Here is a 15,136-nt window from a genome sequence, read left to right as displayed (position 1 = left end):
TATGCAGATTGAATAACATCGGGAGAGGCTACAACCCTGTCTCATTCCCTTCCCAACCACTTCTTCCCTTTCATGCCCCTCGACTCTTATAACTGCCATCTGGTTTCTGTACAAATTGTAAATAGCCTTTTGCTCCCTGTATTTTACCCCTGCCTCCTTTAGAATTTGAAAGAGAGTATTCCAGTCAACATTGTCAAAAGCTTTCTCTAAGTCTACAAATGCTAGAAACGTAGGTTTGCCTTTCCTTAATCTTTCTTCTAAGATAAGTCGTAAGGTCAGTATTGCCTCAGTGTTCCAACATTTCTACGGAATCCAAACTGATCTTCCCTGAGGTCAGCTTCTACCAGTTTTTCCATTCGTCTGTAAATAATTCGCGATAGTATTTTGCAGGTGTGACTTATTAAACTGATAGTTCGGTAATTTTCACATCTGTCAACACCTGCTTTCTTTGGGATTGAAATTATTATGTTCTTCTTGAAGTCTGAGGGTATTTCGCCTGTCTCATACATCTTGCTCACCAGATGGTAGAGTTTTGTCAGGACTGGCTCTCCCAAGGCCGTCAGTAGTTCTAATGGAATGTTGTCTACTCCCGGGGCTTGTTTCGACTCGGGTTTTTCAGTGCTCTGTCAAACTCTTCACGCAGCATCGTATCTCCCATTTCATCTTCATCTACATCCTCTTCCATTTCCATAATATTGTCCTCAAGTACATCGCCCTTGTATAGGCCCTGTGTATACTCCTTCCACCTTTCTGCTTTCCCCTCTTTTCTTAGAACTGGGTTTCCATCTGAGCTCTTGATATTCATACAAGTGGCTCTCTTTTCTCCAAAGGTCTCTTTAATATTCCTGTAGGCTGTATCTATCTTACCCCTAGTGAGATAAGCCTCTACATCCTTACATTTGTCCTCTAGCCATGCCTGCTTAGCCATTTTGCACTTCCTGTCGATCTCATTTTTGAGACGTTTGTATTCCTTTTTGCCTGGTTCATTTATTGCATTTTTATATTTTCTCCTTTCATCAGTTAAATTCAATATTTCTTCTGTTACCCAAGGATTTCTACTAGCCCTCATCTATTTACCTATTTGATCCTCTGCTGCCTTCACTATTGCATTCCTCAAAGCTACCCATTCTTCTTCTACTGTATTTCTTTCCCCCATTGCTGTCAATTGTTCCCTTATGCTTTCCCTGAAACTCTGTACAACCTCTGGTTCTTTCAGTTTATCCAGGTCCCATCTCCTTAAATTCCCACCTTTTTGCAGTTTCTTCCGTTTTAATCTACAGCTCATAACCACTAGATTGTGATCAGAGTCCACATCTGCCCCTGGAAATGTCTTACAATTTAAAACCTGGTTCCTAAATCTCTGTCTTACCATTATATAATCTATATGATACCTTTTAGTATCTCCAGGGTTCTTCCATGTATACAACCTTCTTTCATGATATTGTTTGAAATAGGACTGTAGATTCTAAATCTAAAACTTCACAATATTTTTATGCGACATATTTGAGAAGTAATATATATTATGTTCTGAAATTGTATTATTCTAGGCACTATTTTTTTAAATTTGGTATTGAATAAAATTCTATTATTATTATTATTATTATTATTATTATTAGCTGTGTGGTACTGTGTGTGGACTCCTATGCCAATTTTTTCGATAGCCTGCTGGTGAGAGGAACCTATCACCATATGTATTAATACAACCATGAATTATCCTTTCAAGTGAACATGTTGTGTGGGTTGAGTATCAAATAGCTATGTTCCTCTAAGAACAGCTACTGAAAAGTGCTTGAGCATCAAACACTCTGGAAGATTCTTTACTTGGGATGCTTTAACACTTTTTGAAATTCGTCATTGGACAATCAATAATTGTTAAGTGCATGAAATAACAAGTCACCTATAATGCCCATATCTTTAATGCATTACGAAATATCATATTCATGATCCATGGAACTAGTATTAATCTAATCTAATCTAATCTAATCTAGTCTATTAGACAATGCTTTTACCAGATGAGCATATGTACATAATGAACCCTCATTAAGTATTTCACAATTTCACTGTTGATAAAAATTGTTAATAATTTATAATAACATTGCTATGCAATATTCATGATTATGTAAGGAATGATTTCATAGGCTAAAGATAAGTGACATTACCTATTAGTTTAGAAGCTGTACTGAGATTTCAAGATGGCATCAATGTCTGGGGAGGTATTACAATGTAATATTAAATTTCACAATCCAGCAATCTTTTAAATGAACAAGCAGAGAGTTTAATAGCTTTAACATAACATTTGAAGTTTATTAATCTTTTCATATGACAGTCAATAGTTTTTCCAAAACATCACAGATAAAAACCTAACATAACACTTCTGGACTCATTGAGAATGCCAAAGGCATTTTATTGTATAAAACAATCTGAAAATGAGGTGCCACAAAACTGGACTGAACTACCTGTCACAACAATCTGACACTCTTGGTGTCAACAACAATATAACATTTAATGTTTAAATGTTTGAGTCTTTCGAATACATGCCATAAGTCAAAATATGATTTAAATAACTTCAGTTTTTTAGGTTACCTAACAAATTTAAATTATGTACTATTTTCCAAACACTTGTATTTATGTAAAGACTTTTAGTAGTAATAGCAAATGACGAAGGTTATAGATTTGTAAATATAAAATTAGGAACTTCTTGATACTTAACAATATTGATATCATTTTCATAGTAAAATAAATAAAAATATAAATGGAAACAGATATTTTGTTTGTACATAAAACTGTAAAGCAAAAACACTGAAAATGATGTAGATTTATTTTCAGAGCATTTGCTGATAATAATGCAGCTGCTGATTTTTGTGGTGTATAATCAGTACATAATAACATACCAAGATGTAAATAATAAAAATATATTGACAAAAAAATTTCTGACAGTCAGAATACTCTATGAACAACTGCAGATAAGTAATATGTGATTTATGCAAGAAAATCAACTGAAGTCTGTCTGAAGTAAAAGCAAATGTTCCAGTGGTGTTAGATGCATTATTTGCTATATAGATTTCATAAGAATGTGGCAAATTTAAGCAAACCAGGAGCTACATTAGTTGAATTTTGACCAAAATAAAATGTGAAAACAATTATCTCAGCAATGTTAGAGCTGTATGAAAATGCATACCAAAGATTTTGTGGACCAGTTTATTACTGTAGATGAGCCTCCTTACCTGCAGGTCAGACAAGTTAAGTAAGTCATTACTCATGGCTTTGTGTGAGAGAGCTTTCTTCTCTTGACATATGTCACAAATCTGGACATAATATGCATGCACATGTTGAGAAAAAAGTGGAAATTTGGCCTGAAATTGGGTAAATGTGTAAGATGAATAGATTTTTGTTCAGTTACTACAGCTAAACAAAGGAATGATGAGATCATTCAGCTGTCCTTTAGAGTGTTTGTATTGTTCAACCTCATTTGAATCAACCTCATTTGAATCAACAAAGAGAAGAAATGTACTTCCTTTAATTTCCACATAAGATTATGTTGTGACTATAGAAAGAACAATTTGGGTTCTGTGTTGTGAATATATTGTCTCTCTGTCTCCACATCTGTTAGTGTGTTTAGTGTAGTGTCTGCCATACATTCATATTCTGTGTGTCACATATTCATATTCTGAAGAAGAAAGCAAGGTTCAAAGTCTGAGCTAAGCATTCATTTCATTATTTATGTGCCAGTCAACAGCTCAACACTTCCTCTGTGTGATGACCAGTTGTCGTACAACTGATGTATTCCACTCATGACTTTCAATTATCATATTAAGACATCTTTCTGTGGTATAGACCAATGTGCTGATATAAGAACAAAATATTATAAAAATTAGCCACAGGCTTTCTTGATAATCAGGCTGAAGGGTTAAAAACTTGACCACAAAACTATCTTCTGCAGTTTACTTGACTTCCAGAGTGAAAGAAGCAGTATCTTGTTAAACTGTAGCAATCTTTTACATTAGCATATATTGCTTTTACCTTGTTGTGAATCTTGAGATAACTTCACTCAGAAAGAACAAAGGAATCTTGGAAAGACTTGTATCTACAGACTGTCACTGTCATAAGTGTATAGTTACTCTCAGTTACAGTGAGCAGAATATAAAAAGGGAATGGAGGAAACACATTAGGGTACTAGCACATCATATGTTACTGCTGAAAATACTCAGAGGGTGTTACAGGTTTCTGCATTGTTATACGTATCTATATGGCACCATCAATCACTTGTGAGTTGTGGACTTTCTTCACTTTTCACTATTGATACCATTCTTTAAGCTCCATTATTGTAAGATTTCATATGTTTTGTCTCATTCACTCTCATATAGTTAACATTCTGTAAATTAAGCACTAAAGGAATAGGGGCAGATTCAAATGGAGTGTGCTTCTATAATTACATACTCTCCATTCAGATGTTATTACTATTCTATTATTTACAGTATTTTCTTTTAGAAACTTAACCAGGCATTTTTTTCCAGCATTATCATAACTTAAATGATGAATACATCAGCATGAGTCCAAAACCAGGATCTAATGGAGATGACTATCTTGCCATGGCTGCTGCACCTGATTATAATAAATTACTATCACCAGTGGAAGGTGAAAATCATTCATATATAAATAGGTAAGAAAACAAAATTCCTGTGTAACTGTTCATACACTATGCTATGAGAAGTATCAGGACACCTATTACTGAAAATTAATATGTGGTGTGCCCACCCTTCACCTTTATGATCCCTTGAACTATGCTGGGGGCACTTCCAATGAGGTGTCTAAATATCTTTGGAGGAATGGCAGCCCACTCTTCCTCAAGAGCTAAAACCAGAGAAGCTGTGATGTTGAGTGCTGGTGTCTGGAGAAAAGTCACATTCTAACTCATCCCATTGGTGTTCCACTGGGTTCAGGTCTGGACTTCGATAAGGCCATTCCATTTCAGGAATTCTGTTGATCACAAACAATTGCCACACAGCTGCTTCTTTATGATAGGGTGCTTTAAAATGGTGATACAAACAACTGCTGTAGCTGTACTGTTCCTCTACTGTATACACTACACAATGCTGTAAAATGTGTTCATATCCACCTGCATTTAGCATTTTCTTAAGCACAATAAGGGGACCATACTATAATCTCAAAAAAACATCCACATACTGTAACATCACCTCCTCTTTATTTCATTGTTGTGCTGTACGGCACTTGCCATGAGTGTATCTCTTGCTTTTCAGCCCAGTTGGCTAGAGGATTAGTTTGAAAGACCTGTTGGTTTGATCTGTCACATGCAGGCTAAACATGCGGTGACCTATTGCATAGGGCATGGGATGTGTGGAGCTCCAGTCATGGAATGGAGGCAGAAGATGGTTGGGAGTGTACTTTGGTGAGTTGTGCTGTGAGCCACCTTGAGGTTGTGGTGCTAGCTTTTCTGTTGCTTAAAGGGAATTCTTTGACAGTTGTCTTGAGTGGTTTGGGACTTGCATTCAAATGTGAATTTGGTTTTAAGTACTGCACAGATCAGCTGGGCTGTCATTGTGTTTGTTAGCTTTGTAGCGGCTTATTAGCTGTGCAGGTATTGATTTCATTTCAGTCGATACAGTTTTTGATTGAAGTTTCATGGGTTTTAAGTCCTACCATTGTGCTCATTAGCTTTGTAGCCATTTGTTTGTTTACATTTGCCAGTGGTTTTAGGTGCTGCTCTTATCAGCTGGGCAGATTTTTCTTGTTATATTTTAATCTGGATTTAATTGCTGCACAGCTCAGGCTAGCAGTTTTTGTGTTAATTTTTGAGGCTGTAGTTTGATGTTGGTTGTTGCCACGGCAGTTTTGAACTGGAGGGAGCTATTGCCGATATATATCATTTCCGTTAAGGCTGTAGTAGTAGGTATTTGACTCCATGAAGATTATACTTCAGCAGTTATGAAAGTGTCCTTTATTAGTGGATTGAAATTCATTTGTATAGAAAAGCTTGGATGATAATAGTTTTAGAATGCTGTGAAACAATTATAGTTTAAGAATGCTGTGAAACAATTATATCCTTCATCCCTGCATATCTGAAATTAGTGTGTGCTCTAGTCACTCAAGCAGGTTGTCATTTCCTGCCATGCAATTGGTTGTTGAAATAAGTGACTGTTAAGGTACTGTAATTGGGATAATTCCCCAGCCCTTCCTTCAAGCATTGCTCATGGGATCAAGCTTGGGTTACATCATTCGCACTGTACATGATGGCAGGTAATGTTTACCAGACATTTGCCACACCTTAAGCCTTTCATCAAATTACCACAGTGTATAGAATGTAATGTTCCCGTTGTATTTCATGCTTTAGATTTACCTCACGCAGGAAATACTAAATATTATTATGATTGCGTCCAGTGACTTAGGTGACCATGGATGCAGCAGTCTCAGATTTCTTCACCTAACTATGCAGCAGCTGCTGGGTGGAGGAGGGGGGGGGGGGGGAATTATTCAGAACAATCCCTACTTTTCTTGAATTCTTCAAAACTACTGTAGTAATCTTCCTGAAACAAAAATTTGATTCAAAAACACTACTAACAGACTCATATTTCAGAATGAGAACTGAGTGTTCTGAATGACTGATTGGTATAAATCTACAATAGAATATTCATTTGTCTTCCAAAGTTTATATACAGTCATTGTCCTGTTCGAAGGTTTATTCTTGAGATGACTCATTTCTCCTTTGTAGGCTGGCAATTCAGAGAGCATCAGTATCACACCCATGCATATACTCCTTCTTGTGAAGTTATTACAATTGTCACATTGCCTTGAAGACATTTGTATCTCAACATGGCTCACCAAACGAAAATAAGTAATAAATTCAAACAGTAGTTTTGCTATCCTATATAATAGTTTATTTGTTTTATCATTCACAAGTACCATTTGTTGGCAAGGCACAGGTGGGTGTAGTCATAACTCTTCTGGAACCACCAGCGTAGCTCATCACTCCAGTTCACTCATTTCCAGACATCCACTGTCAAGTGTCACTAGCATTGACTACAGAAATGTGGGATATATGAGGAACTACTCAACTGTTGTAACCCATTATTCTTTAAATCTCATGGACAGCTATCACAGTCATCATGCTAACTAGAGAGCTGTTAGCATTTTCGAACTCATGAGTGATTTCTTCCATTGATTTCATGTGATTATTTTATGACCACCTTCTGTGATGCTCAACGGTCGCTCTCCATCAGTACATGAGGTCTGTCTGGTCTTGGTTTACCATGGTTCTTCCTGTGTCTTTCCATTACACAATCACATAATCAACAATCAACTTGGGCAGCTTTAAAGGATTTGAAATGCCCCTGATGGATTTGTTACTCATACGACATCTGATGACTAGTCAATGTTTGAAGTCACTGAATTCTCCTGACCAAACCATTTTGTTGTTACTGCTTCTCTAGTGACAACACTACTCCCCACCTTCATTTATCTGGTGGGACTGCCTCTGTGACATCTAGTTGTTATTCCACCTTACATAGAGGTGTTTCAATGTTTTTCGTCATATAGTGTGTGTGTGTGTGTAATTTTTACAACACCAATGCCTTTTAGCTTTCTTTGCCATGAAAATAAGCTGTATTAATTGTGGCCTTCTAATTTATGAGGCATCATTCTTATTTCATATTTAGATTAATTCCTTATTTCATATTTAGATTAATTTGAAAAGTGGTAGTGATCATAAGAGGTAGACAATATTATTAAATCAAGAAGTGTATAAGCTATCTGTATGAGAAATTTGTCTTTTAAACAGAAAAATGTCATATCATCCATCTGCCTTATGTCTAAAATATATAATTACAGTTATAGTATTTTATTTATCAGGATGGAATTGTGTTTGTTTAAATGTTTCTATTTTTCCAAACAGTAACCCATTGTCAAGTGAAAATCCTGAAATTGAACATATAAGAGACTACACTGATATGAACTGTGCATCACCCTCTGGTTATGATGTCAGCAGTATTGATACAGGCTTCCACAGTGATGGTTCACAGAATACAACATATGAAGCCAGAGATGATAACAGCAACAAAACTGCGAAGCTGGCAAATGTTAAATTATACTCTCACACAAAAGATTCTCAGAAAGATACTGAAAAGCAAAATATTTCATCAGAAAATAATGGAATCTCAAACCCTGCATATTTTCACACCTCATTGTAATTCTCATTACTCTGTAAGTAATTTATTTGTTGCTACTGGTCTTTTAAAATCTGAATTTCTTGTGAATATTTGCTTCAAGATACCACATAAACCATTAAAAGTGCAACCTGTTGCATTAAATGAAAACAATAACTCATTTTAAAACTGTTTCTTCTGATGGTTGTGATACTATGTATGCATATTAATTGAGCATAAAAAGAAATGTGTCCACCTCCATAGCTGAGTAATCTGCATGGATGACTGCAATACAGATGTTTTGGGTTTGATTCCTCATACTGCCAGGAATTTTTCCTTGGTGCGACGTAAAGGGTGCACTCAGCCTCAGGAAACCAACTGAAGAGCTACTTGACCAATTACTAGGGGTGCCAAGATCAAGAAGTCCAACAATGACTGGGAAAATGGTGTGCTGACCACATGCACCTCCATAGTGCATGCAATGCCACCAATGGTAAAGGATGACTTGGTGGTTAGTCAGGCCCAATTGGCCAATCTAGGAATGCAGAACCTTACTTTTTTATAATTAGAAATGGAAATATATTTCCTTGGTTGCTTAGATGAATGAAATAAACATCTCTCATTCATTATTTTAGCATGTGTGTTGCTTACTTTCAGTTGCCAGTAAACAGTATTGTGTATTGTGTCTTTTTAAAAGATATTTATTTTATAGGAGAAACATCTGATGTTTAGAAGTATTTGATGTTTTATTGTAGTTTATGATGTGTGGCAATGAACCTCAATAAATAAATTTAAATGTAAAACTGCTCAGTTGATGAGTATCTCTCAAGCAAAAGATGTATTTTAAAGAAATAATATTTCATTTTTTATAAAATACTAACTTATAGACGATGAATGTTAATAAATGTCATGTTAAATTCTTTGCATGATATCTGCATACAACATTAAATATTTATTGCCATTGTTGATTGCCCACAAAATGCACAGAATGTATAAATTTGATATCTGCATACCACATTAAATATTTATTGCAATTGTTGATAGCTCACAAAATGCACAGAATTTATAAAATCTTCAGAGATCTATTTAATAATTCTCAACTTGTTCCAGGCTGAGTCAAGACGTTATGACCTGCTGCTTAACTGCATCTTGGTTCACCATTTTAATGAAAAACTCAGTGATTATTCCTGGCTTTGATTGTCAGAGACACATGAAACTAAATCTCTATAGACTGGTCATGAAATTCCTGTCCTAGATGTGTTTCATTGGGTTCAGATCAAGTGAATTTTTTGGCTAAGGCATCAATATGAATTCATTATCATGCTCCTCAAACAACGGTGGCGTGATTCTGGCCTTGAGACACTGACAGTTATCCCATGGTGGCATTGGAACTGGGGAAGACGTCAAGCTTGAAGGGATGCAGGTGGCCCGCAATAATGTTCACATAGTCCACACTGTCATGGTGCATTTGAATAGTAGCAAATACCCTGTGGAAGTCAAAATAAACATTCCTCACAGCATAATATCACCTAAACCAGCCTGCGTACCTGGCACGGTACACGTATTGAGCAGCCATTCACCTGGATGACAGGATCTCTGAACATGGCCATCAACCTAGTACAAAAAATAAACATGCTTCATCCAACCAGGCAACCTGTTTCCATTGATGCACAGTCCAAGCTCAGATATCTTTCAATGCTGCAATCATAATTGATAGCTCTGGGCACACATAAGGGTAGTCTACTGTTGAGCCCTATGTTCAACAATATGTGCTGAGATGGGTGCTGTGAAATATTTGTGCCTGCCCCAACACTGTACTCTGTCGTCACATCATCCACAGATCACAGCTTAACCTGTGTTACAGAGTGGGTTAGCCTCTAACCTCCATGTTGTGTGAAGAGGCATAGACACCCAACACCTTGCCTACTTGTGGTTTCACCATCCTTCAGCCACTTTCCTTATGTGCTCAAGACAGCAGCACGCAAACAGCCAACCAGCTTAGCCATTGCTGAGATGCTCGTTCCCAGGGGCTAAACCATAACTATCAGCCTTTGTCAAATACATTTATGTTAGTGGATTTTCTCATTTGCATCACATATCATTGTTAGAATTATTTTTAAGAAAAATTTCTTATTATAGTCTCAGCTGCAAATATTCAAAGTTGGTTGTTAATTTCAATCACAAGCAATGATTTTTTTAATGTAAGTATTTTATCTTCAAGCATTTTGGATGCTGTTGATGCTGACAGTTTGTACAATCTGAGTAATATATAATGTTACATACAATAATAATAAAGAAACAGATAAATCATGTAGATTTGCATACAAACATACAGTGAGTATAAATTAAAATTTTAGATTTTCTTTTGCACAATCAGAAAAAGAAAGCTTTCCTGTTAAGCCAGTTTTGTAGAACATTTCTGAATGTTTTTCATGAGGTAGTGTGCTTCTGGTGGCAGTGCATTGAACAGTTTTACATGAAGATATAGCTTATGAGCTTTGTGTAGTCTTGTAAAGTGTCAGCCAGTTTTATTTGGAACAGGTATTGTGACAATGAAATGATTGCCTTAATTTACAGCTCTCTTGATTTTCGTTTGTGTAGACTACAGCCTACATCCCATAGTACAGTGATTCCACATATAGAGGTGGAGTGATATGGAAGTGTGGAGGGAATGAGGTTTGCGTAAAAGTGGTGGCAGAGAATGGACAAACAAAGTCTGTGTTACAAAACCATGTTGGAGTGGAGAATAATCAGTTTCATTTGCTTGCTGTATACCCGATTACACATTTAGATCTGTGAGGAGAATAAATTTTATAACTGATTTGTTCAATCATCTGTGTGAAAGATATCTTAATTTAAATATTGACTTGCTGCATCAGATGTTCCACAGTTTTATTCCATTTAATGCTGGAAGGCAAGAACTACTGACACAGTTTTGTGAAGACATCAAGTACAGTTTGTCTCAAAAAGATGATTGTCCATCAACAAGGCCATTGAGACTGCTTACAATATTATGAATATGAAGATGGTATCTGTTCTTTTGGACATGTCTGAAAGAACAGATACCGTTGGTGATCTTGCAGCTCTCAAAAAATGAAATTACAATGAAATCCAGACCATTAGCTGCTTAGGGGGGTTGATAAATATCAATGGGGACAGTTGGAAACGTGTGCCCCAACTGGGATTCAAACCTGGGATCTCCTGCTTATATAGCAGACACTCTATCTGACTGAGCCATCGAGTAGACAGAGGATAGTGCGACTGCAGGGACTTGTCTCTGGCATGCTCCCCATGAGACCCACTTTTCCAACTTATTGTCCACACACTACGTTTGTAGTGCCTCTGCCCACTATACTCATTACTCAGCAGTCAATCTACCAATTCCTGTAGGAGTTTGAGCAGTGTGACATGCATCCACACTGAAGAAGATCATTGGCTTGTAAGCCTTATCTATATGAAGATGGTATCTGTTCTTTCGGACATAACTGAAGCAGTTATATTTGCTTGACAACTCCTGTGAAATTTTACAATACATTTGTTTGGATGTATCCAAATCACTCTGTGCAAAAAGAATTACTAGTAGCAAAAGATTAATGCAAAATAATACAGTGTAAATGGTCAGTACATTGTCATATTTTTTGCTGAAGAAGACCACTGTGAGTGTAAACTAACATGTTCTACAGTACAGTTAGAGACCACAGCTGTTATCCACAGAACAAGCAAACAACTTAGATCATCTTCGAATAACTCCTGGGAGTACTGCCCTTTAAGTGCATCAAAAATGACAGCTATCTTGACAGGTAATTCTCTCTGTTATTTTAATACATTTTCCAATCTGTGCCTTGAAAATGACATGTTCTTACCTTTCAAAATTTCAGAGTTTTTGACAAATTTATCTAGCTGCATCCTCATAAGTGCAGAGTAAACACTGTGAAAAGCTTGAAGTTCACAACTACCAAAATAACTAGATGATTCATATTGGGCAATAAATTGAAAATTATTGGTATGTCACTCATAAAAAGTTAATGTCTGCATAATTCTGAGAATACAAACTTCCAGTCAATAAAAGCCAGAATGTTTTCTCATGCTACAAATGCAACATATTTTGAAACACAAAAATACTTTTTCTTAACTCATGAATATTTAAAAACAAGAACTATTATTACCTTATTTTGTTCCCAAGTCTACATCACAGTAACGCCATCATGACTGCTATCTGAGTCTGTGTCCAAACAATTCGACTACAACTCATGATGATAGGTTCAAGGTTTATATCCATCTTCACCTCCCTATCAAAGTCATCTTCCTGGAGCTTTGCAGCGTGCTGCACACAGTATGCCCATTCTGAAGCAGATATGTTGTTTATTGCTACACACAAAAGTGATTCAGCCTGTGCCAAAATTAAATGAATCAGGTTATACTGGCAGTGGTACAGTGATAAACACAGAACTGTGTGACCACATTCACATCCAAGTAAGTCAAATTCATATGTTTTCTCACATGTCTTGTTTAAATTAATGAACTGCAGACCTTCAGTATGGTTCTGGCTAATATTATGCATAGTATATTTATTTTTAAGTCCCAGCACAATATCCATTTTCCTGGTGTTTGTGCTCAGTGTTTTCTCTGTCACAGTTGAGTGATAGCTGGCATTGTCCATTATAATGACAGATTGCAGTGCCAGGTATGGCAAGGACTGTTCAGTGAACCACTTCTAAAAAGTGACAGCGTTCATTTCTGAATGATAGTCACTGCCATTTTTTCTCTCAGAAACAAATCCAGAAGAGACAGCACACAGAATAATTATTTGAGAACCTTTTCATATGGGAGCATTAAAACTGCCAGTACCATCATTCATTTTCCAGCAGCTTTTCCTGGAATGTTTTTGATTCACCCATGTTTCATCCAGGTAATATACTTCTACATCTACATACATACTCCACAATCCACCATACGTTGCGTGGCGGAGGGTACCTCGTACCACAACTAGCATCTTCTCTCCCTGTTCCACTCCCAAACAGAACGAGGGAAAAATGACTGCCTATATGCCTCTGTACGAGCCCTAATCTCTCTTATCTTATCTTTGTGGTCTTTCCGCGAAATGTAAGTTGGCAGCAGTAAAATTGCACCGCAGTCAGACTCAAATGCTGGTTCTTTAAATTTCCTAAGTAGCAATTCACGAAAAGAACACCTCCTTTCCTCTAGAGACCCCCACCTGAGTTCCTGAAGCATTTCCGTAACACTCGCGTGATGATCAAACTTACCAGTAACAAATCTAGCTGCCCGCCTCTGAATTGCTTCTATGCCCTCCCTCAATCCGACCTGTTAGGGATCCCAAACGCTCGAGCAGTACTCAAGAATAGGTCGTATTAGTGTTTTATAAGTGGTCTCCTTTGCAGATGAACCACATCTTCCCAAAATTCTACCAATGAACCGAAGACGACTATCCGCCTTCCCCGCAACTGCCATTACATGCTTGTCCCACTTTGTCTCGCTCTGCAATGTTATGCCCAAATTTTTAATCGACGTGACTGTGTCAAGCACTACACTACTAATGAAGTATTCAAACATTACAGGATTCTTTTTCCTATTCATCTGCATTAATTTACATTTATCTATATTTAGAGTTAGCTGCCATTTTTTACACCAATCATAAATCCTGTCAAAGTCATTTTGTATCCTCCTACATTCACTCAACGATGACACCTTCCCGTACACCACAGCATGTTTTGAACTAACTCCTATTATTTCGTGCATCTTTCTCAGGAATGTGGCACATGCTGCACCCATCTCACTTCATTCTATTAAAAACCATCTCCCATCATTACTTTTAATGTATTTGAAATAAATGGCTTCCAAAATTCTTTGCATTGATGACATGTTTCCTTTGAAGCCAGTTTTCTAATTCATAATTTTAAAAAGTTTTTGTGAAGTCAGATATTCACCAGTAATATCCATTTTAAAACATCCTTGTCAAAACCATTGATTTGTGTTACAGGTTTTTTGTGATTTCGATGCTTTCCAGGTGACACGAAACCAACTGCTGATGTTACTACAGCTCTGACACTTTCTTTTATAATTCTCTGTACACTTTTTTGCCTACACCACATGCTTCTGCAGTCCATTCTTCTATCTTCAAAATGTGTCTTCAACATGTGGCTATGAAAAACTTTATAATAGTAGTTGAGGTTCACTCACATGTTTTAAGTATGTGTAACAGGTATTTGACTCTTCATAATTTAGTGCATATAGAATCTGTGTCAAGGTTCCAAATTAATTTCCAATAAGTCTGCATCCAGAAGTTCAACTGACTTACAATCATTGTTGGTATCGCATAGATTAAAAATTACATTTTCAGTTTTATTCTGGTTTACAGTTAATTCATTGTCTTTAAACTCAGCTACTAGAAATTCTTAAGTTGACTTTGCTTTGTTACTTCATCTCCTCTACGTCATTTCCAGTTGCAATGAAAGTGGTACCAGTATCATCAGCATACGGAACAGATTGGCATGGCATGGTAGATAGATCATTAATCTCTATACATAGAAGGCAATGTCCTCATTGACTGACTTATTCATCATTGCACAACCCAAACCGCTAAGGATAGAAACTTGAAATGTGGAGAAGGTGTGGATTTGATACTGTAGTTATCATTTTAGAAGGGATTTTTCGAAATACCAACCCTAAGGGGGTGGAATAGGGGATGAATGGTTTTTCAGAAACATGTAGCTATTAAGCCAGTGTTGAAGCTTGACCTATGAAAATTGGTGTTTGATTTCTCAATCAGAAATAAAGAAATACGTATTTCAGCATTTTCATAAATGAGGGTTAAATGTGGGTGAAAGTTTTTAAAAAATATATCATTATTAAAGAACTACTAAAGTATTTTTAAAGCTACGACTATGAACATTGGTATTTGACTTCTCAGTTACAAATAAAAAAAATACATGTTTCATTGTTTTCGGAAATTGTACCTTCAA

The 15,136-nt window shown here is 36.4% G+C and overlaps 1 protein-coding gene across 3 annotated transcripts in view; it reads left to right on the top strand.

Annotated features, from left to right (window-relative positions):
- The window catches only part of LOC124622090 (mast/stem cell growth factor receptor kita-like), a 299,069-nt gene extending 288,772 nt beyond the window's left edge, over window positions 1-10,297 (top strand). The window contains exons 21-23 of one of the 3 annotated variants that reach the window (XM_047147668.1): window positions 4,515-4,660; window positions 7,907-8,214; window positions 9,267-10,297. In XM_047147668.1, coding sequence (XP_047003624.1) covers window positions 4,515-4,660; window positions 7,907-8,201 — 441 coding nt within the window. In that variant the 3' untranslated portion in view covers window positions 8,202-8,214; window positions 9,267-10,297. Of the gene's footprint in view, window positions 1-4,514; window positions 4,661-7,906; window positions 8,948-9,266 lie in introns of those variants that run through there. The other 2 variants (XM_047147669.1, XM_047147667.1) reach the window with 2 other exon arrangements.
- The last annotated feature ends 4,839 nt before the right edge of the window (window positions 10,298-15,136 follow it).

This window comes from Schistocerca americana, chromosome 7, assembly GCF_021461395.2.
Source record: "Schistocerca americana isolate TAMUIC-IGC-003095 chromosome 7, iqSchAmer2.1, whole genome shotgun sequence".
NCBI classification, from domain to species: Eukaryota; Metazoa; Arthropoda; class Insecta; order Orthoptera; family Acrididae; genus Schistocerca; species Schistocerca americana.
The sequence above is the reverse complement of the archived record's forward strand: the minus strand, read 5'-3'. Positions and strand labels throughout refer to the sequence as shown.